The 21,357-nt window shown below is 48.4% G+C and overlaps 5 protein-coding genes across 6 annotated transcripts in view; 4 read left to right on the top strand and 1 right to left on the bottom strand.

Moving 5' to 3' along the window:
- LOC118502780 (dynein heavy chain 5, axonemal) overlaps nt 1–2,045 on the bottom strand; it is a 22,026-nt gene extending 19,981 nt beyond the window's left edge. Inside the window, exon 1 of the mRNA XM_036035377.1 lies at nt 1,730–2,045. Within this exon, the coding sequence (XP_035891270.1) occupies nt 1,730–1,939 (210 nt within the window). The 5' untranslated portion in view covers nt 1,940–2,045. The remainder of the gene's footprint in view (nt 1–1,729) is intronic.
- A 4,266-nt stretch (nt 2,046–6,311) lies between these two features.
- LOC118502418 lies at nt 6,312–7,163 on the top strand. Its single transcript, XM_036034643.1, has 3 exons — nt 6,312–6,428; nt 6,525–6,934; nt 7,010–7,163. The coding sequence occupies exons 1-3, from the start codon at nt 6,312–6,314 to the stop codon at nt 7,161–7,163; spliced, it is 681 nt and encodes a 226-aa protein (XP_035890536.1).
- Nucleotides 7,164–7,496: 333 nt separating this feature from the next.
- On the top strand, nt 7,497–10,014 carry LOC118502779 (coiled-coil domain-containing protein 149-A). Its single transcript, XM_036035376.1, has 5 exons — nt 7,497–7,962; nt 8,037–8,735; nt 8,820–8,904; nt 8,993–9,137; nt 9,218–10,014. Exons 1-5 carry the CDS (start codon nt 7,867–7,869, stop codon nt 9,738–9,740), a joined length of 1,548 nt encoding a protein of 515 aa, XP_035891269.1. The 5' UTR covers nt 7,497–7,866; the 3' UTR covers nt 9,741–10,014.
- Nucleotides 10,015–10,595: 581 nt separating this feature from the next.
- LOC118502778 (bumetanide-sensitive sodium-(potassium)-chloride cotransporter-like) lies at nt 10,596–15,199 on the top strand. Its single transcript, XM_036035375.1, has 7 exons — nt 10,596–11,149; nt 11,833–12,323; nt 12,392–12,927; nt 13,002–13,978; nt 14,052–14,525; nt 14,600–14,870; nt 14,948–15,199. Exons 1-7 carry the CDS (start codon nt 11,025–11,027, stop codon nt 15,059–15,061), a joined length of 2,988 nt encoding a protein of 995 aa, XP_035891268.1. The 5' UTR covers nt 10,596–11,024; the 3' UTR covers nt 15,062–15,199.
- A 116-nt stretch (nt 15,200–15,315) lies between these two features.
- Nucleotides 15,316–20,490, top strand: LOC118502777 (bumetanide-sensitive sodium-(potassium)-chloride cotransporter-like). 2 transcript variants are annotated; one of them, XM_036035374.1, is made up of 8 exons: nt 15,316–15,944; nt 16,739–17,032; nt 17,104–17,203; nt 17,276–17,663; nt 17,744–19,268; nt 19,350–19,856; nt 19,923–20,202; nt 20,261–20,490. In XM_036035374.1, the coding sequence occupies exons 2-8, from the start codon at nt 16,770–16,772 to the stop codon at nt 20,372–20,374; spliced, it is 3,177 nt and encodes a 1,058-aa protein (XP_035891267.1). In that variant the 5' UTR covers nt 15,316–15,944; nt 16,739–16,769; the 3' UTR covers nt 20,375–20,490. The 2 variants fall into 2 exon arrangements, with proteins under 2 accessions (XP_035891267.1, XP_035891266.1); XM_036035373.1 differs by having other exon boundaries at nt 15,316–15,960.
- The last annotated feature ends 867 nt before the right edge of the window (nt 20,491–21,357 follow it).

Here is a 21,357-nt window from a genome sequence, read left to right as displayed (position 1 = left end):
CGTTGATCAAATCACACTACCTACGCGCAAGAAACACACACACTTGGTGGGAGTATTTAGGTAAGCGACATGCCTCATCTATTCTAGCACTGTCGTTTGCAACGTTTCACTAGCTGTTACGGTCTAGAACATGCCCAACTGCTTGCAAAAGTCGTTTGCACTAGTTGTGCTCTAGCAAGAGGTGAGGGTTTGTCCATTTAATGCATCAACACTACACTGTATCTAGCTGAAATGAATGAAATCAAAAATGTTACCAATAAAGAAAAAACTTCCAAAAACAAACGGTAAAACATGCATGCAAAAAACACTACAATCTATTCGAGACGTAAGATTCTTCACAACGAGTATGTCGACATGTTTGTTTGTACAGAATCTGGAATAGAAGCAATCGAGATAGCGAAGGAATTGAATCGATTAGTTTGACTAAGCTACTGTTAACAAGAAAATAGTAACATAAACTTCAATTGTACTAGTGAAACTTCTCCATCTCCTCTTGAGTAACGTACGAAACAATGTGGCGACATTCATCATGTACAGGGCAAAACTATATCGCCACAATAGTTTGCGCCCAAAACTTTGCTCATTAAATGGCAATGATTTAGTGATCCGGTTAATCGGGATCCAACAGTCCGGGAATCTGATCCGTAAAGCATTCCAGCTTCAAAGCGTTACACTGATGCGTGACTAAGCTCGATGATGTAACCGTTCGATCGAACATTACATCGATAACCGTAGAAGAGGAAAAAGTTGATGGCCAATCGGTTTTGATGCATGGCTTCACGATGTCTACTCGAGCGATACATTTTTATCCACGGCCTTTCCGTAGTTCCTTACGACGATGCTCGATGCCCAGATAGGAGTGGTGCACCTTGAGAGACATTCCACATTGCTCACTTGCATCTGGAAGATTGCCTCCGTGTGCATACTAAATGGAGTAGCAATTATATCGCTTCGTTAAATCTTCCATTGCTGATCGAATAATTAGAAGCGTTATACGGTACAGTCTGACGACCGTACGGACGACAATGCAATGGAAACTGGGGTAGGAACGGAATCGAAGCGGAATGAAGTTGTCCCGGCAGTTGTAGTCATTAAAGCAACTTCTGAGAAACGGTCCAAACCACCCAGGTATCCGTTGAATCGGTGTCCTTGCTACAAAACAGAACATCACACTGTCACACTCGCCCTTAAATCAATACCTCTAAAAATAATGCTGTTTTAAAAACTCCAAAAGCACCTGGTTAACTGGGGTGCGAGGGTTGAAATTAATTGCGCCGTACTTAGGCTGTTAGCTCCCGGTCGACTGGTTGGCTATAAACCGTTCGTGGGGGGTTTTGGCCTTGTTGTGTCATGCCGTAAGCCCATCCCAGTCTACTTACCAACCGATCGATACCAACCTCGTTTTAGCTCAACCAGTAAAATCACCCTTAAAAAATGGCACTTTTCGCTAAATGTTACAAAATTCAATACAATGCACAGTACAGGAAAGTGGCATGGAAAATGAGTACTAAAACAAAACAATACAAAAGCTAACGGCTCTACTGATAGCGCGTAAAAATGGCTGTTCGTATGTTCGGGTGCCGCGTGACAAAAAAACAAAATTATTTCTAGCATTCAAAAATTACATAACCAATGCTGGTGTTATGGCGGCCTCGGTTCGTTACGATGGCCTTTACAGTCCATCCCGGCATGCTTGTGCCGTTCGGTGACTTCTCCTGCGATCACATACCTGCAGAAGATCACCTTCGGAGATTTCCTCTTCCGGTTCCTCTTCCTCCTCACTGTCCCGCTCGTGCTCGTGCTCGTGCCCCTCTCCATCACCCTCACCATCACCCCCATCATCACCATCCCCATCGCCATCACCATTCGCACCACCATCCTCCATCTGATCACCCTCATTCTCCATATCCTGCTCATCTCCATCGTCCTGATCATCCATGATCAGTCACCAGCCAACGCCTACCCGTGGGATGGAAAGTTAATGGAAAATGTTAAGCACAAAAACCTTTTATCACTTGTTTCACAACAGAACTGCACGCGTCCGTTCTTGCGGACGGTTAGCGAAGAAGTGAAAAATCGAACTTCAATTCAACAACTATTCTACCCCAAAGACGATCGAACGGTTGCCACGGTTTTGCACGGTCAGACCCGGTGCAGGTTGCGCCAAATTCGGTGTATCTGTTTCATTTCTACCTTTGAATGGACTCAGAATGTCGTCAGAAGGATAACAACTCAACGAAACCATTTCGTAGGTGGAATGCTCAGCGCCAAAAGGCCTTGAACAGTTGAATCCATGTTTAGTGGCGATCAACAGCTTGCGAGCGGCGTTGCTTAGCAGCACCATTATAACGCGCGTGGACTTGTTTTCTAGCAAAACATTTTGCCTACGACGTAGTAAATATAGGGACAGACTATAATGGAGTTTGAGAAAATATTCTAGACATAACTTCAAAGCCAAAGAATTGTTCAGGATTTTGCATAACAAATATATCCTGTAGGGAAATTTACTAATTAATTATTAGAATATTGTTCCACACACCACACTACCACCAACACAGCAACAGAAAGCAATAGACCCGGACCAAATCATCAATACAACCTCCAATAGACATGAACAACCACACTGCAATCTCCACACACCGACAACCGAGCATGCCCGGGATAAGGCAGAATAACAGGGAGGAAATGCCTTGTTAATATTTGTGAATTTGTAATCGTCAACACATGCGGTGTTGACAATACGGCGTCATGCCGTAATACTGGAATTATAAATAAATAATTATTAGAATATTAGTTCACATGGAGTACGTCGCAGCTAGGGCGAGGAGTTACATTTGGAACCATTTTTCATTAAAAAAAACTTTATATTGATTTATTAATGAAGAACTGGAATAGGTGTACCAAGTTATAGCCTTTTGAGCGGCTAACCCTTTCATTGATTCTCATGGTTCATTGATAGCTTATAAAGCGACTCTGTGATTGGACTTTGGTCTACTCGGCGATGTAATTTCCTCCATTTGGAGTCGATTATAAATTTCGAAGTATTAAATAACCAAATTCCGAATTTAGCAATTGGCTTGAAACTTCCTGCGATTTATGTGTTCCTCAACTGATATGATTCTTGGAAAGAATTTTTCGCTGGATTGTTAACCCAGCATAGTGGGGTTCGGTCCGAATGGGATTCGGGTTTGTAGTGCAAGAATCCGAAGGAGATTCTAACCACTTCTTCTACTTCTTCTTGGCTTAACGACCCTTCTAGGTCTTGCCTGCAATTTAATAGCCTACTAGTAATTCATACAACGAAGCTGGATAGTCAGTCCTAAATTACGGGCAAACGGTCCGGATAAGATTTGAATTCCGGTCCTGCCGTGTGAACACTGGCACCGCTATCTCCTCTTCCACTGGATCCGCCCCTAAATCCAAACCACTTAAGAAACATATCTCGGGGCGCTGCAGGTGTTGAGACAGTTCTTCCTTCCTCGGCTCTATATAACCTCGAAACGTCCCGGCCTACCATTTCTGTGACTTGATTATACTCGTAGCAAGGTAGTCAGCAATACGTTCGGGACGGCGGTCTGGAAGGGATATGACACAGTTAGATAACATAAAAAAAACATAATAATAAAAAATATTCAAGCAATGTAGAACAAGTCCGCCGACAAGCATATCATCCTTAAAAGATCTAAACAAAATAAGAAAATTATGTACATAATATTTGAAAGCAATCGAACCTTTTTCATCGTTCTTCTAAGACGCAAATATTGATTAACATTCCAAAAATTCATAAACAATACAGAAATTATTTAAAGCTCTAAAAATAATTATGTGGATCAATTATATCTTCTTCTCTTTGGCTCTAGAATTTCGAGAAGTCTTAAGCTGGCTTTACTGGATTCTTTGACATGATTATACCTTGAATTGGACAATCCGTTCTACTTTCGGTGGAACAGTTCAGACTGGATTCAATAACTGCACATTTTATATTACTATATTTTTATTTTATTTTATTTTTTTGCGCCAATCTTCATACGGCAGGACTGGGATTCAAATCCCATCCGGACCGTTCCCCCGTAGTGAGGACTGACAATCCAACTACGGGGCTTAAGTAAGACTAGTAAACCAGAAATGGCAGGCATGACATTAAGAGGTCGTTAGGCAAAGAACAGAGTTAGAGATACTTTTGTGAATATTCTTAAAAACTGTATCTTGAGAATACGGTGAGGTTTGCTAATATTGCAGAGCTACAATATATCGAAACAAGAAACCAAAAAAAAATCACCTTTTTTGAAGGTCTCATAGTTGAATAACTAGGAGAACACGAAGTCGCTTTAATAATTTAAAGCCTAGCTTTAAGATACAAAATGACCTTCAGACTAGAGAGCAAAAAATCGATCTAAACTCAACAACCAAAATTTGTTTACTCGAAACACTGCGGGGACGAAATGCAAAAAACTATATCCGTTACTATATCAACAGAGTTGTTGCATTCGTTTGTTTATTTATTTCTAAAACGGAACCCAAGAACGCCAACGACCAGAACGACTTGTTGCTTTCAGCACTATTTATAGTTGAAGCACATTTCCGTTCCAGCCCATTCATAAATCAATACACTTCCGCGTTACTTGTTGTACTGAATCAATACATCAACAGGTGCGATGCCCGCGGCTTGTTGCACTCATTCATAAACAATTCATTCAACAACTGACCCCAGACAATTGGATCGCAGGCGTCACGGTTGCGAGGTTAAACGATCCTTAGCAGTGAGCTTAGCACAGCTGAAGACTTGTTGCTTCCGTTTTCACAGCAACATGGCCGCTAACGGCGGTTGCTAACGACGCGCCGATTTTTGTTCTAGCCCATAAAGCAAACAAACTGAATCGTTGCACACACACACACAAAACAAAAATACGACTGATGACCTTTGCGTGCATTATTGTGATGGGGGAAAATAACAACAACATCAACTTGAAAGGTTTGAAGTTGGGAATGAGACTAGCAGCAAAAGAAAAACGCGCACAGACGTCTTCAAAACTTTAAAGAATAGCATTGCACGTGCCAGACCTGCACGCACACTCACACACCAACACATAGATGGATGCGTCGTACGGATTCCTTGGCGGATTTGCATCGAGGCGCAGCACGCTAGTTGGGAAAGCGAAATTAATCGAAAATGGTACCGACCGCCAACAAAATGTGTTTGCTGGCCACGTTTTTCGATTTCGACTCAATCTACCTCAATCAGAACCAGGTACGGATGATGCGCCTCGATTAGCTCCTTTGGCTCTTTCTACCGATCTAATACCTTTGTCGTCACGTGATCAAACTAAATTACGATTATCGCGGTAGATTAGATTGCACAAGTATGGCGGCTTGTTGGTGTATCTCGGTGAGAAGTATTGGAACATCTGGATAGAGCAAACCTAGTCCGGGAGGCATTGTTACCACTCTGAAGCGTGGAGCTTAGAGAATATTAATTCCAACCATAGACACTGTGCTAACCATCCAAATCATCTACCATAGCTTTTCCATTTCACATGTCTAAATTTGTATCGTCGTTCACTGGAAAGCTCGTCATGGCGCTTCAAACCAATCCAAACGACATTTCCGCCAGCGAAAATGCGAAAATTATTCCCGCTTTGCGTTTATTTGCATATGATTTATTGTGCGGGCCCTTACCGTGCCAGGTGGGTGGATATGGTTTACGACGGTACGCGCCATCATTCCACGCATGTTCCGGGAGGCAATTTATTGCCCTGGGAAAAGGCAGAACGCTTCTCACCCTTCTTAAAGAAAAATGCCAAATTTCACCAGCAACAGATGGAAACGGAAGCGTGAAAAACACGACACAAGGTTTTGCCACGGTCTGTTTCGTTCCTGCCGTGGCAAAACAGCGCCTGGAGCGAGCGATTTAAATCCAACAGCATGCAACAGGTACCGACAACAAATGTTTAGTGTGACAGTTTTATGCTACCTATAACTTACAAGGCCGGTGAGCTTAAGAAGCCATCCTACATTGAGAAACCCCATTCCAATCTGCTTCCAAATGAACACGCTTTGGAAAGGTGTTAATAAGTTAACTAATCATGTCAGCTGCAGCCGTTTGATCTGTAACCGAACGCAGCGTAACGTAAACCAGAACCAGATCGTTAGCAAAGCTCCATCAATTAGCACCTTCACACTTGAAAGCACAAACAAACACTTTCTCCCTGACATCTTAACTTCTGGCTGGCCAGCGCAAATTCCCAAAAAAGTCAAATTTCCGCCCCATTTTATTGTTAGTTCACCATTGTCACCACGAACCGAAACCAGTGATGAAGCTCGCAGTAATAATTTGTCTTCTAACAGCCTTCCTGGACCACCGTTTTTCACTCGCCACACCAGGCGGACAGGCTAGGGCGCTGTTTTTCCCACCGATGACCACCCTCCAGGTAGGTACAGGAACAAAGTATACGCCCGTACCGTAATCAATCACACGGCATCAAACAAAAAGGGCAACGCTTAACGGTCAATTTCCCATCACCTAGGTCACGATGTGTACCGTCACAAATGGGCGCCTGTTTAAGCCACCGAAGAAAGACTACGCCGTCCGGCGGCTGGGCATCAATTTGGGGTTCCAGGTCAACTATAACCTTCCGTTTCAATTGATAGACTTCTACAAACCGGCGTACTGGGCCCGGGCCCTGATCGGTGTGGTGCAGGGCCGCTTCAAACCGACGACCGTCGTGTCGGCCCGCGACTTCAAGCGTTCCGTTACGCATCCCAGCTCCGATCTGACGGCTGGCCAGCTGTACCGGGCGGCGGAAGAGTTACTGCAAGCGATGGAATTTGGGTCCGATTGTTTGGCGAAAAGTGTGTGCGAGTTGGCCCACAGTCCATTCCATCGCGAGCCGAACCAGGAAGATCTTCTGGTGGAGGTGGCTCATTTTTTGCTAACGTAAGTGGTACATTGTTTTGATAGAAAAAAAAGAACTTTCATGTGGGTATAACTAAGTTTTGTGTCTATTTGCAGCCCTTCATTTCACAGATCATTTGGAGAGACGGAATACCGGGAGAGGGCCAAATATGAAATGGCTGAAAATCTGGGAGTGAGTGGAGCCGACTGTGAGCTTATATACTCCAGCTGCCCTAAGTCATTGCTTGAGCATTATTCGAAATTTGAATAAAAATCTGGTTGTTTTTTAAGATTTCCACTACAATTTCAAAATCTCGTTGGACTTCTTCTATTTTCAAGCGTGTGTGTCTTTTGTTTTTCTGGTGTATTTTTTCCCACCATTTTTTGTGAACTAAGCTGAGCCCGATGAACATTTTTAAAACCTCCATAAAAACAATCATTCTTCCTATTACCATTTTTGCGTGTAAGTTTCTCAATCTACTAAAAAAAACCATACAACATAACGGCGCATTTGAATTCGGTACCGACAAAGTACCGACAAAATCTTGTTAACCCCTGAACTATCGCATATAAACCTATACACTCACACACACTATCTCGCCAATTGACAGCTATGCAACGATATAAACAAAATTACAGAAAAAAGCGAAAAGAATTGCTAAATAAATTAACAACCAACAGTTTCCCACGGGTTCAAGTGACTTAACAAACCTGCAGTGTAGATAGATAGCATTAAAACGTCTTAGTTAAGAGAGAAAACAATGCAGTGTACAACATTGCCCGGGCGTTCGCATCAACTCTGAAATCGAACACGCAGACCAAAGAGGACACGCTCAAAAATCGATGACAACAATCGCGTTCAACAGCAATTGCGCTCGTTGCTTACAAATTAGTGTTTGATAGCGAAATTTCCTATCAATCCAAATCAATGTTAAGCTAGGAAACCGTGAACGTGCTGTATACGAATCCTAAAAATGGCCAGTACTACCATGGCCAGAGGCAGAAAACCCTCTGCCAGCTCTATCGCACCCAAAAGTAACCATATGGATACGGAAAGTGATGAACAGGAGGTACGTATTTGAGTAATTTCGCTTCTGGTTTCCCTTTAATAATGTGTTTGCTGTTCTTTACTTCCATTTTACAGTACACAGCTCTTAGCCGCAAGCTTCAAAGCAAGGTAGAAGCACTGAAAATCATGCGCTACGAGCTCGAAAAATGTCGCACGGAACGGGACCAGTTTAAGCTGATGGCCGAAACGATCCAGCTACGATACTCGGCCATCAAGAACAGCCTGAACGCACCCGACTTTCAAGCGGCCGGATTCGGCAACAGTTCCGCCGTCAGTCTGCTGGTCAAACAAACGCGCGAACGGAACGAATCACTAACGACCGAGGTAGAATCGCTCAAGCAGCGACTGTTCGATCTCGAGGGTGACATCAAGGTGGTGCGGGCCAGAAACGTCGAGCTGCAGGACATCTGCTCAAAGCTACGGGCCACCAACGAATCGCTACTCACGGCCAACGGGGACAAGACGTGGCAGGCCGAAAAATCACAACTAATCGCACAGCTCGAACAACTGCGGAAGCGTAACGCACAGCTGCAGTACGACTTTCGATCGCTGCTGGACGAAAAGGAAGAAACCGTTACGGAGCGTGACGCTTACAAGTGTAAAGCCCACCGACTGAACCACGAGCTGACCGTTGCGCTGCGAGGAGCCGGTGGAACCTCCCAGACCCTGCTCGATATTGACGGGCTAATACTGGAGAATAAGTATCAGGCGGAAAAGATCGCCAACATCGAAAACGAACTAAGTCTCGCGCGGCAAGCAGCTAGCAAGTATAAGGTAAGGGGGTTTTAAGCTTTTCCTGGTTAAACAAGCGTGTAACCATTTGCTTTTCTAACCGCTAACACCCGTCATGCTTCCCAGTCCATGCTGGAAACGAACCGGAAGAAGGGCATTATCAAACTTGGCACTAACAACAATAACAAAACGATCATGTCCCATTCGCAAGGTTTGCATCGCCCACTGGATCATCCAGTTACAATCTGCCGTAAGCCGATTGCACAGATGATTTAACAGCTTTCCTTCGCCCATTTCAGTGAAACACCTGCTAGAGAATGGAACCGTCGATGAGCTGCCGCTTAGAGCGGCCACAATATCCGATCTGAAATCACTCTGCCTAGCGCTGCTGGATAATGTGAACGACAAAAGTCTCGCACTTTCGCACCAAAAGAAGACAAATAAGTAAGTCCCACAGGAAACGGGCTGGTTTCGTATCGCCACAATCTTTCTCTCTCTCTCTCTCTCTCCTCGTTCATCTCCAGGTTGTTGGCTACTAAAATAGCTGAACTGGAGCGTCACATCAAAACGCTAGCGGGCAGTGACGATCGGACGACCATGGCGAGCCTATCGCCCTCGCAGTATCTGCTGAACGGATACAGCTCGGCCACCGTCGATCAGGACCAAGACGGTGATATTATTGTGCGGCATCGACCGGAAACAGCGGAACTCACCGCCCAAGGATCACCGATAGGACCGGCGGAGGGTAACAGTTCGAGCGGTCCATCGCACAGTGGTCAACGCACGGAACCGTCCAGTTCGAACAAAAGTTGCGTACTGAGTTGCTCCGACGACGACGAGGAGGACGATGAAGATGCTGGCCGCTGCACGGGCGATAGTGCAACCACCAACACCTCCAACACGGAAGAGCTACAGGCGGCAATCGCGCAACTGGTGGCGTCCGTCGAGCGTGATCTTAACACCGACGAACAGCTACCTCAGCTGCCGGACGATATTGCGGCCCTGATCGAACAGTTCAAAGCGACGGACAGTGAACATGTGTCCTAAACCGCCGCCGGTGCAGGATCGGCCATCTCGTTGATTGGTTTTGCGAATCGTTTTTTCTCCTGGCGCTCTAAAATACACCTATCCGATGCTATCAACACGCCGTTACTTTCCTCCTTACCATAGCACTATGCTTCACGAGTGTGGCCATTATGTGGTGACCGAACCTGGTTCACGTGACATTAAGTTCCGCGAGCGAAATAATCTCTGATTCAAAAGAAAACCGTTTTGAAAAACAATTGTTATGAATAATAAACACATGAACAAAAACCAATCTGCCTGCAAGAAGCTTTAAATAGTGTTATTTCAATATCGATATTTATCTATCCGTCCCAAAGGCGTTAGAGAAGCGAAGCAACGTGTGTGCGTTTGCCAAGGAAAAGGGCGACAAGCTCACCCCACGCTCTAGAGGGTATCCGTTTTACCGTCAAGAGCACATGCTGTGTGACGTTTACGGCGCACGACGTCCCAGCACCGTAATGGTTCCCAGGTCCCCGTCGGATCGTCTAGCCCGCTGCCCGAGCCAGTGCCGTTGACACTGGTCAATTGTTCGATGCGCTAATCTGCGCTTCGATTGTTCCATCCGTCGCAAGACGCTAGATCGCGCGTCGAATCGTCATGTTAGCAGCAGCTCGCTAAAACTCACCGCAACGCAACGACAGGTGAGTCGACCCACTGCTAGCCACTGGGCGCAAGGGGGGGAGGGGGGATAAGGGTAAGATCGCGCGGGAAGATAAGATCGCTATCAGGGTGAGATTTATCGGTTCAGGTCATCCCTTCCTCTCGATTGCGTAGCGGATCAGTTCGCAGTTTCGCACTCAATCCCAGACGCCCTATCTCTATATATATAAGACGGCAAGTCTACGGGTAAAGCACAAACGGGGTTTCGGTCTTCGGCGGTGCACAGTGTCCCGTTGTCCAATTTCGGTGTTCTCGTTCCGGTGGTCAAACGAATGGTTCCTCTCGGTTCGTGGTCAGTTTTGTGTAAGGCACACACCTCAGCATCTGGTGAAGGGACTTTATCCTATACATTCGTTTCCAAACGGTGCCCAATGGAGCAATTACTGGATGCAGCTTGAGTGAGTGCGCGTACACACACACACACACACACACACACAGTGATAAAAGTTGGTGCACGGGAAAAGCTCCCAGGTGGAAATCTCAGTGTCAGTGGCAGAGTAGCAAGAAACGATCGTTCAACTTACAGTGATCTGGGCGATCGTTCAAGTTATCGAGTGTGTTGGAATTTATGTTGGCGGCCGGATTGTAGTTTGTTAACTCCTCAAAATGGTGCGTAATGATGCGAGTAAAGGGTACGATAACCCGACCATCTCCGTGTCCGACGAACCGGTGGCTTTGGAGATGAACAATGGAAATGGGCGAATCCATCGAGATAGTCTGCTGGGACTAAGGTAAGCGGGATAGAGTAAACTCGTTCGTTACTATTTCCTAACTTCAATCTAGACAAGGAAGTAAGGATTAATCTCTCCAGTACTCTGTCATGTGCAAACCACGTGGTCCGTACGGAAAACTGTTATTCATATCAATATCTGAACTGAAGTCGCAGAGATTCCGATATAAGATATTCTAATGACCTATTGATAGCGATCAACAACAGCTGAGTTCTAACAGCCTTCAGCTAACCCAGTGCACTGCAAAAGGAGTTATTCATTCGGAAAAATGATGACCCAGTCCCACTTCGCCAAAGCAGCTTGCTCCGCATACGTACCAGGCAGTTCACTCTGCAAACCATCATCCATGAAACTATAAAAAAATGATTCAATTAACACCCGAATGTGTTTGCCGTACTCATTCGACTGCTAATATTCGCTAACTAATGGTGTGAAATTTTCAACCACAACCACCACCACATGCTGGCTGACAACGCAGTATTAATTTGATTCAACCCGCTCGTCAGCACCTCGGTTTGATTGGTGGTCAGCCCTGAAAGGAACCTGCCCCGGGCTCCGTGTCAATCTTAAGCGTCAAATCGCGGACCGGACCACGAGGGATCCCGCCAAGGGATTTTCTGATTGCGCAATGCATCTTAATTCCCCGTTAACCCTGAGCCCTTACGCCAACCTTCATTTCACAGTGAACCACTGCCCCGGCTGGATCACTACCGGGCATCGCAGCGCAACGCGAAGCGACCCTCGATCGGTGTGCTGCACGGTGACCGTGACTCCAAGGATGGCGAACCGGTGGAACAGCTCGAGGAGGAAACGAAGGCACCGCCGGCCCACTCGATCCGGCTCGGCTGGGTGCAGGGCGTGCTGATACCGTGTCTGCTCAACATCTGGGGTGTGATGCTGTTCCTGCGTCTGAGCTGGGTCGTCGGTCAGGCCGGCATCATACAGACGCTGATCATTATCGCCCTCTCGTACCTGGTGTGCGTCATGACCACGCTGTCACTGTCGGCGCTCTGCACGAACGGACAGATTAAGAGCGGTGGCTTGTACTACATCATCTCGCGCTCACTCGGCGCCGAGTTTGGTGCGTCGGTCGGTATCGTGTTCGCGTTTGCCAACTCCGTCAACGCGGCCATGAACACGATCGGTTTCTGCAGCTCGCTCAATGATCTACTGCGTAAGTGGGCACGGCACGGCCAGGCAGGGGAAAGCCCGCTATACACTAAAATGTTTCGCACCCAACAGGAAGTCTCGATACGAAGATCGTCGATGGTGGTACGAACGATATTCGCATCGTCGGTTCGGCCTTTCTACTGCTCATGATCATCATCTGCGCGATCGGTATGGACTGGGAGGTGAAGGCACAGAACTTCCTGCTGGTGCTGATCGTGGTGGCCATCTTTAACTTCATTATCGGTGCCATCATCGGTCCGGGCACATCGAGCGAGGATATCGGCAAAGGATTTCTGGGCATCTCGACGACCCTGCTGGCGGCCAACATGGGCCCGGGCTACACGATAATGAACGGGGTGCAGCAAAACTTTTTCAGCGTGTTTGCAATCTTTTTCCCGAGCGTGACGGGCATCCAGAGTGGGGCGAACATCTGCGGTGATCTGCGCGACCCGGCGAAGGCTATCCCGAAGGGTACGCTGTGGGCCTGTCTCATATCCGCCATTTCGTACGTGATTTTCTCGTTCATGGCGGCGGGCGCCGCCGTGCGAGAGGCATCCGGCAATGCGTCCGATCTGGTTGGAGTTACGTTTACTAGCTGCGCGGCTGGTGTAAGTAGTGCTTCTGGATGCTCTGTAAGAAAACAACAATTAGAACACAACACAATCGCTTGCTTACTTGACAGAACTGTACGTACGGATTGCTGAACGACTACACGGTTATGCAGCTCATCTCGCTCACCAGTGCCATCACGTACGCCGGCTGCTGGGCAGCTACCCTCAGTACAGCCCTTACGAACATTCTGTCCGTCCCACGGCTCATTCAAGCTCTCGGTATCGATCGCATCTACCCGGGACTGATCTTCTTCTCGAAGGGTTACGGCAAGCACGGCGAACCGTACCGTGGCTACGGGCTGGTATTCCTCATATCGCTCATCTTCATCCTGATTGCCGATCTGGACGCGATCGCTTCGCTCATCACGAACCTTTACCTGGCGTCGTATGCGTTCATCAACTTCTGCACGTTCCATGCGGCCACCGTGAAGCCTCTCGGATGGCGACCCACCTTCCACTACTATCACCCGTACGTCAGTCTGCTCGCAACGATCCTGTGCGTTGCGATCATGTTCCTCATTTCGGTCGTTTCGTCCTTCATCGCGATGGCGTTCATCTTCGTGCTATATCTGGTGGTGGTGTACCGTAAGCCCGATGCAAACTGGGGTTCGTCTGTGCAGGCGCAAGCATACAAAACCGCCCTCAACTCCACGCTCAATCTCGAGGGCACGAGCGATCACGTGAAGAACTATCAGCCGCAGATTCTGGCCATCGCCGGTGATCCTATGCAGCGTCCGGGATTGATCGATCTGGCACACCTGATCACCAAGCACAGCTCGCTGATGGTGATCGGTAACATCATTCCACAGCGGCTACCGTACAAACGTCGACGAGCGCTGTCGGATATGGGCAAGAACTATCTGAAGGACTCGAACATCCGGGCGTTCTACAAAATCGTGGACGGCGTAGACTTTGACCAGGGCGCTCGGTGTTTGATCCAGTCGACCGGGTTTGGACGTTTGGCACCCAACATCCTCATGCTGGGCTACAAAACCAACTGGCAAACGGCGGACCACAATCAGCTGAATGCGTACTACAACACGTTGCAGTAAGTCCCGCGTGGGACGCTTGCGTCCATCCTAGACAATCCGTCTTTAATTCCTTCATCCCTTCCCATACAGTACCGCGTTCGATAATCGGCTCGCTCTGCTGATTCTGCGCATGGGCAAAGGGCTGGACATCTTCAAGGGTATGTCAAACAGTGACCTGTACACGACGATTCCTTCACCCCAGGAGACAACCATTTCCATACCCTCCAAGCGTATGGCCGCCCGCCGCTCGCTGATGCCGGTCAACTCAAACCTCGATCTGCACGAGCTGATGCAGTCGAACCGGTCCAGCCAAACGTCACCGGCACCAACATTCCATGCCGCGCCCACCTTCGACTACGTACCACCACCGGTAACCGCGGAACCGGAAGCGAACCTCTTCAAGCACAAGCAACCGAAGGGCACGATCGATGTCTGGTGGTTGTATGACGACGGTGGGCTAACGATGCTGCTGCCGTACATCATAACGACTCGCTCCAAGTGGGAAAAGTGCAAGATACGTGTGTTTGCACTGTCCTCGTTTAACCTGCAGGAGGAAGAAACGAAGTAAGTGCCCCTTTTGGGGATCCCCCCCCCCCCCCCATTTTACCTGTAGCTAACGCTTTTTATCACAAAAACAGCTTGAGACTGCTGCTCGATAAGCTGCGTATCAGCTATCTTAGCCTCACGATGGTGAAGGTGACGGACAAGCCCATGGAATCAACCATCGACGAGCACCGACAGATGTTGCGCTCCGTCACCGACACCAACGACGACCTGCCCGTGCTGTCCGAGTCGGAAAAGCAGCAACTCGAGATCAAAACCAACCGTCAGCTGCGCCTCCGGGAGCTGTTGCTGGAACACTCGAAGTCGGCCTCACTTATCGTCATGTCGATGCCCGTTCCCAGACAGGTACGTCCCCCAATCGGTGGTACATTTCATGTTTCATGTTTCATTGCATCCTTCTCTTGCTACACACCATCCAACAGGATACCGTCTCGGCCGTACTGTACATGTCGTGGCTGGAAATGTTAACCAAGGATATGCCACCGTTCCTGCTGGTGCGTGGCAACCAAACAGAGGTCCTCACGTTCTACTCCTAGAGACTACAATCCCCTAGCATTACTACACCTTCCGAGGTGGATAGAACAGTTCGAGTGTGTCTGTAAATGGCAAAGAAAAAAAAACAAACATACGAAAATACACACGATCAATCGTATTGAAGTTGTTTTTAAACTCTACACCACGCTCGAACTCTTGATTGTGAATTTAGCGCCATTCTTCGATATCCGACAGGCGAACGCAAATTGGGACAGCACACAATGCACACGGTGTGCTAATTGGATCATACCCGGGGAAAGATGTTTTGCTCCGTTCATCATAGCTTCACCGATGGCATCAGATTCATACTTATCGATCAACGATTATCTTACGCGTAGTAGAGTCACCCAATATTATCACCCGTTTTTAAGCTTTTTCTCTTACTATTAAGCAAACAAACACTTGACCGTTTCTTCGCCCGATGACTGGCTTCCTCAACCAACTTTAAGCCAGCTCAAGTACGAGTCACTTGGCTCCCTAAAAGTATGCCACATGCACTACATTCCATTCGAGTTTGATCATAGCCGATCATTCGTATAGAGGTAGTCAAACTGACACGGGGAAGGGAAGAAAAAACTTTGCAGCTGTACAAACCGAATTCGCTGTACGCAGCGAACAATTTCGGGCGCGGGAGTTTGGAGCTAAAAAATGTTCCATCGAACGAAAGGCAACACCAGAGCTGGTACAATCGTCGTGCTGTACACCTGTTGCGAGTGTTCTAACCTTCCTACCAACGGGTAGTTACTGTTGGGCCGTCTACACTAGGTCCACTAGGTTGGAGCACGAAGATATTCACCACCGTCAACCGCTTCCTGGTGGTATCATGTGCAAAGATACGGAGATTGTTTGCTGCAATACGTACATGTAAAAGTGAAGAAAGTGTTTGTAAGTGAGTCCTGATGTAAGTTTGCGTGCCTCAATCAAACACATCATTATGAATTGAGTAGCGTTTCTAGTGGAGAGTCTGGTGCGGTTCCCGGATGTGAACGATCGCGACTTTATCCGGAACGATCCAGACTTTACCAGTTCCGCTTGAACGGGGCATGTTTTGCACGGCGAGGCTTTAACTTCGCACGTTAACGCATTAAATTAACACACGGGAAAGAAAGTGTTTCACCCATTAGTAGGAATTTTAAATCACCAAATAGGAAAAAGTTATTGCAAGTTGATAGTATGGCAGAAATTTGAAGGGATTCTTCGTTTGGAAAACTTGAATTCTTAATGTTGACTCAAATAACACTTCACAAATCACATGACTGACTAAAATCAATCTCAAAACCGTAGAGTTATCAACGTCACCCCAACCAAACCACCCCAAATCTACCCGGTCGGTAAACAAATCGACCAGAGTGTCTCGTGCATAACACAGCCCGAACCAGCAGCTGATTTGCTGTGTTTGCTTTGACAATTTTCACCTTGCCGAAATTTTGCGCCCAAGCAAGAGAAACCGGTACTCCAGTTTACTTGTTCTATCCCCAAAATATAATCCAAATTGCACGAAGAAACGGCAGATATTTGGTCTCTTTTTTCGTCTGTCGGCTGTCGACATGTTGGTGGCATACCGTCGTTCCAGAATGCCCTCAGTTCGGCCGGTGTAGTTGTTCCGGACGGGTGAACGTGTGCAAAAGCTACAGGCAACTGAATTCCCCTTTATTACTTCCGTTTTTTGGGTCTGTTAGCAATCTCAAAGCCCTAACCTTACGCTTAACAATGGTGTGGGAGCAGTACGGTATAGTGAGCGTAACGAATCGCGTACTAAGATCGATAAAACGATCGCAAAAGATCGCAGACAAGCAGCCTGCTAATGGTGGTAATATGCAAGAAAACGCTGAACAAACATCGGTTACGCCACCGGCCGCAGTGCCCAAGGTGGCCATCTTTACCGTGGACGATGAAGCAGCAGATCAGAGCTGGGCTTCCATCGATCTCGAGTCGGGGTACGATGATGGTGCAGCCGACAATCACCTGACCAGGTACGTGGAAACGAATTAGAAGGAGGCGCCTGGTGCTTTGTAGCTCGCTCACCACCTAATCACCCTCTTAGGGATCCGCTTCCACGGCTGGAACATTATCGTACCTCACAGAAGGCAATCCGTCGGCCCTCGATCGGTGAACTGCACGGTGATGTCGATGAGCAGGATTCGGTAAACATCCTCCACAAAAGCCACCCGGTGCGCACGCTTCTGTGACTCTAGCTCAAAGTTTCTCATCTGCAGGATTCGCACGCAAAACATGACACCGATCCAGCTGGAGCGGACCATCGTGTGCGGTTAGGGTGGATTCAGGGCGTGCTGATACCGTGTCTGCTAAACATCTGGGGCGTTATGCTTTTTCTGCGCCTGAGCTGGATTGTGTCGCTGGCCGGCATTCTTGAGACGCTGCTCATTATCGGCCTTTCGTATCTGGTGTGCGTGATAACAACCCTCTCACTGTCGGCCATCTGCACCAACGGTCAGGTGAAAGGGGGAGGAATCTACTATCTCATATCACGCTCGCTTGGACCAGAGTTTGGTGGAGCGGTTGGTATAGTGCTTGCCTTTTCCAACTCCGTGTCCGCGTCGATGAACACGATCGGTTTCTGCAGTTCACTCAATCAGCTGCTCGGTGGGTGCGTTCACTGCCATGGTAACGATCGGTTCAGTAAAGCAACCGCCTCTGTTCTGTCTCCTCCTCCACTTTCGCAGGTAGCTTCGGTGTGAAGATTGTGGACGGTGGGGTGAACGATATGCGGATCGTCGGCACGGTAACGATCCTGATCATGGTGATCATCTGCGCGATCGGTATGGACTGGGAAACGAAGGCACAAAACGTGTTCGTACTTGCCATTTTGCTTGCCATCGCTGGGTTCATGTTGGGTGTGTTGCTAGGCCCTCGAACGGACACCGATCGGGGCAAGGGCTTTACGGGACTGTCCAGCGCTCGGTTCGTGGACAATCTCGGTCCCGACTATCGGTTCAGCGAAGGTATCGAGCAGGATTTTTTCAGCGTGTTCGGGATATTCTTCCCGAGTGTGACCGGCGTTCAGGCGGGTGCAAACATCTGCGGCGAGCTGAAAGATCCGGCCACAGCCATACCGAAAGGAACGCTGCTGGCACTGCTCATTTCCGGCATATCGTACGTTGCGTTTGTGCTGTTGGCCGGCTCGGCAAGCTACCGTGATGCGTCGGGCAGCCTGGCGGACCTCGTAAACGGAACCTTTGCCACCTGTCAGCGTACCCTGCCCGGGCAGGAACCGTGCAAATATGGACTCCACAATGACTACAACATCATGCAGCTGATCTCCGTGTCGGGTGCGGTTATCTACGCCGGCTGCTTTGCTGCCACACTGTCCTCATCGCTTACGAATCTATTATCGGTTCCACGCATCATTCAAGCGCTGGGAACCGATCGGCTCTATCCGGGGCTAACGTTCTTTGCGAAGGGTTACGGCAAGCGTAACGAACCGTATCGAAGCTACGCGTTGGTGCTGTGCGTATCGGTACTGTTCGTGCTGCTGGCCAATCTTAACCTGGTCGCACCGCTCATCTCCAACTTTTACCTAGCGTCTTACGCACTCATCAACTTCTGCACGTTTCACGCGGCCACCGTCAAACCGATCGGGTGGCGCCCTACCTTCCGGTTCTACAACCAGTGGGTCAGTCTGGTCGGTACGGTACTGTGCGTGCTGATCATGTTCCTGATCGATATCATCTCAACCGGCATCACGATGGTGCTTATCTTCGTGCTCCATCTGGCCGTCATATACCGCAAGCCGGACGTTAACTGGGGCTCAACGACCCAAGCGCAAAGCTACAAGAGTGCTCTGTCTGCCGCACTCAAGTTGCAGTGCGTTGGCGAACACGTCAAGAACTATCATCCGTCGGTGTTGGTACTCACCGGGCTACCGGCCAGCCGACCGCCGCTGCTCGACCTGGCGCACCAGATCACGAAGAACCAAGCGTTGCTGATAGTGGGCGATGTGGTGAGGGATCGGTTGTCACACCGGAAGCGTGAACTTCGGCTGAACGATAGCCGGTGCTTTATGGAGGCACGTAAGGTACAAGGATTCTACGAGCTGATCGATGGTATCGGGCTGGAGAAAGGGGTGCGCGCACTAATGCAGACATCCGGTGTCGGGAAACTGTCGCCCAACATTGTGCTGGTGGGCTACAAGGCAGACTGGATGCGGTGCTCCGTGCAGGAGCTTCAAACGTACTACAATGTGTTGAAGTAAGCTGGGCGATGCAGAATGGCTGACTGTGCCTTAATACTACTATTTGCCCTTTGTTTTTTTTTTTTTTTTTGTTGCAGTGATGTGTTCGACAACCGGATGTCGTTGGCCATCTTGCGTCTTCCGAATGGGCTAGATCAATCCCATCTGTCCTCCGATCTAACCTCGGACGCTAGCTTTGGCACGGTCGCCAACGTTTCCCTGTCAAGCTTGGAGCAGATCATTGACGCTGCTCCACCAGCCCACAAGCTCATGTACGTCGATTCGAACCTGGGGCTGCTAAGCTCAAAGAAAAGCTTACCGAAGGGTGAAACCACCAAAGAAAGTCCATCGAACACTAGCCGCGACAGTATTGCTTGCTCAACGCGCAACGGATCCTGCCTACCGTTGGAACTGCACGATCGTCTGAACGTGTTCCACCATAAACAACCGAAGGGTACGATCGATGTCTGGTGGCTGTACGATGACGGTGGACTTACGATGCTCATTCCGTACATCCTATCGCTGCGCTCGAAATGGGCCAACTGTAAGGTGCGTGTATTCGCCCTCACCAACCAGCAGAAGGAGTTAGAGCTGGAGCAAAAGAAGTAAGTAACGGCCATACTTTCCACCTAATCAAACGCTCACCCTTTTGGAGCCCTGGTCCGTTCCAGCATGGCACACCTGCTAGCGAAGCTGCGCATCGACTACTCCTCCCTGATCATGCTACAAGACGTCACGAAACCACCCCAACCGGACACGATCGTGATGCACCAGCAGCTGCTCAAAAGCTTCGAACACATGCCGACTCAACTCACTCCACCCGAGCTAAGTTCACCGGAGCGGATTGCCCTGGCGGAGAAAACTCACCGGCAGTTACGCCTGCGGGAAATGCTTCTGGAGCACTCTGCCGAGGCAAGACTGATCGTGATGTCCATGCCGATGCCCAGAATGGTAAGCTTGGTTGGGGAAGGTTGTTTTGCGAGAATCATTACCGTTTTCCTTCCTCTAGGGCACTGTATCGGCTCCTCTGTACATGTCCTGGCTGGAGATGCTCTCGAAGGATATGCCACCGATGTTGCTAGTGCGAGGCAACCAAACATCCGTTTTGACTTTCTATTCTTAAGTGTTAAGTGACCTAAGACATTATTAGCAATACGGCCTGGCCGTTTCTGATGAATAAAGAAAACCCCATAAGACAAGGTTTGATGTCTGGCGTAGCGGCCAGAGAAGTAGTAGTAAGTCGGAATTTCGATACTAGCGCTCTTTCTTCTGCCAAATCATCTTCTACATAGATATCTTGAACCTGATGCACTGCAGTCCAGTCGAAAGACCACAATCCTTCTTGGTGTAATACTTCTCCATGAAGTCCGAGGGGTTGTGGAGTAGTCCGCAGTAGGAAGTCTTCGTTGATCCGAAAAAAGCGACAACACAGAAGTGTCAAAAAATAGGAGTATAATATAGATTTGACGTCAATACTTCCCTCTTGATCGCTTGATATTTACTTACTTACTTATCAGGCGCTACAACCGCTTTGCGGTCTTGGCCTGCTGCAACAATCCTCGATACCGCTCACGGTTCAGCGCCGTCGTCTGCCAATCCGTTATCCCGGCCGTTCTGGCGGACGCATCAACGCCATCACACCATCTCAAATTGGGCCTACCACGCCTCCTCTGTCCGTGTGGACGGCCTAAAAGGACTTTACGGGCTGGGTCGTCCGGTGTCATTCTCATGACGTGACCAGCCCACCGGAGCCTGGCGAGTCTAATTCGCTGCACGATGGTGAGATCATCGTCGAACGCGGCTAAGATGGCTTCGTCCGTTTTTGGACAGAGTCCAAGTCTCAGAGGCGTATGTGAGTACTGGGACTATAAATGTTCTGTACAGTCCCAGCTTCGTCTGTCGCGACAGGTATTTAGAGTGAAGAAGTTTCCTCAGGCTGTAGTATGACCGGTTGGCAGTCAGCACCCTTGCGCGTAACTCAACATCAATGTTGTTGTCGGTGCTGACTTTTGACCCCAGATAGGTGAAGTTTTGGACGACTTCGAAGGTGCGTTCACCTATCTGTACATCATCCCTGCGTAAATCAGTGTTTGTTAGCAGGCCCGC

Source organism: Anopheles stephensi, chromosome 2, assembly GCF_013141755.1.
Source record: "Anopheles stephensi strain Indian chromosome 2, UCI_ANSTEP_V1.0, whole genome shotgun sequence".
NCBI classification, from domain to species: Eukaryota; Metazoa; Arthropoda; class Insecta; order Diptera; family Culicidae; genus Anopheles; species Anopheles stephensi.
The sequence above is the reverse complement of the archived record's forward strand: the minus strand, read 5'-3'. Positions and strand labels throughout refer to the sequence as shown.

Excerpts from the sequence above, each read along its gene's own strand:
- LOC118502777 (XM_036035374.1), top strand. The coding sequence starts at position 16,770 with ATGGTGTGGGAGCAGTACGGTATAGTGAGCGTAACGAATCGCGTACTA. Across the intron at positions 19,269-19,349 it reads ACGTACTACAATGTGTTGAA|TGATGTGTTCGACAACCGGA; the intron begins GTAAGCTGGGCG and ends TTTTTGTTGCAG. Across the intron at positions 19,857-19,922 it reads TTAGAGCTGGAGCAAAAGAA|CATGGCACACCTGCTAGCGA; the intron begins GTAAGTAACGGC and ends GGTCCGTTCCAG.
- LOC118502778 (XM_036035375.1), top strand. The coding sequence starts at position 11,025 with ATGGTGCGTAATGATGCGAGTAAAGGGTACGATAACCCGACCATCTCC. Across the intron at positions 13,979-14,051 it reads GCGTACTACAACACGTTGCA|TACCGCGTTCGATAATCGGC; the intron begins GTAAGTCCCGCG and ends CTTCCCATACAG. Across the intron at positions 14,526-14,599 it reads CTGCAGGAGGAAGAAACGAA|CTTGAGACTGCTGCTCGATA; the intron begins GTAAGTGCCCCT and ends TCACAAAAACAG.
- LOC118502779 (XM_036035376.1), top strand. The coding sequence starts at position 7,867 with ATGGCCAGTACTACCATGGCCAGAGGCAGAAAACCCTCTGCCAGCTCT. Across the intron at positions 7,963-8,036 it reads CGGAAAGTGATGAACAGGAG|TACACAGCTCTTAGCCGCAA; the intron begins GTACGTATTTGA and ends TCCATTTTACAG. Across the intron at positions 8,905-8,992 it reads GATCATGTCCCATTCGCAAG|TGAAACACCTGCTAGAGAAT; the intron begins GTTTGCATCGCC and ends CGCCCATTTCAG.
- LOC118502418 (XM_036034643.1), top strand. The coding sequence starts at position 6,312 with ATGAAGCTCGCAGTAATAATTTGTCTTCTAACAGCCTTCCTGGACCAC. Across the intron at positions 6,429-6,524 it reads CACCGATGACCACCCTCCAG|GTCACGATGTGTACCGTCAC; the intron begins GTAGGTACAGGA and ends CCCATCACCTAG. Across the intron at positions 6,935-7,009 it reads GTGGCTCATTTTTTGCTAAC|CCCTTCATTTCACAGATCAT; the intron begins GTAAGTGGTACA and ends GTCTATTTGCAG.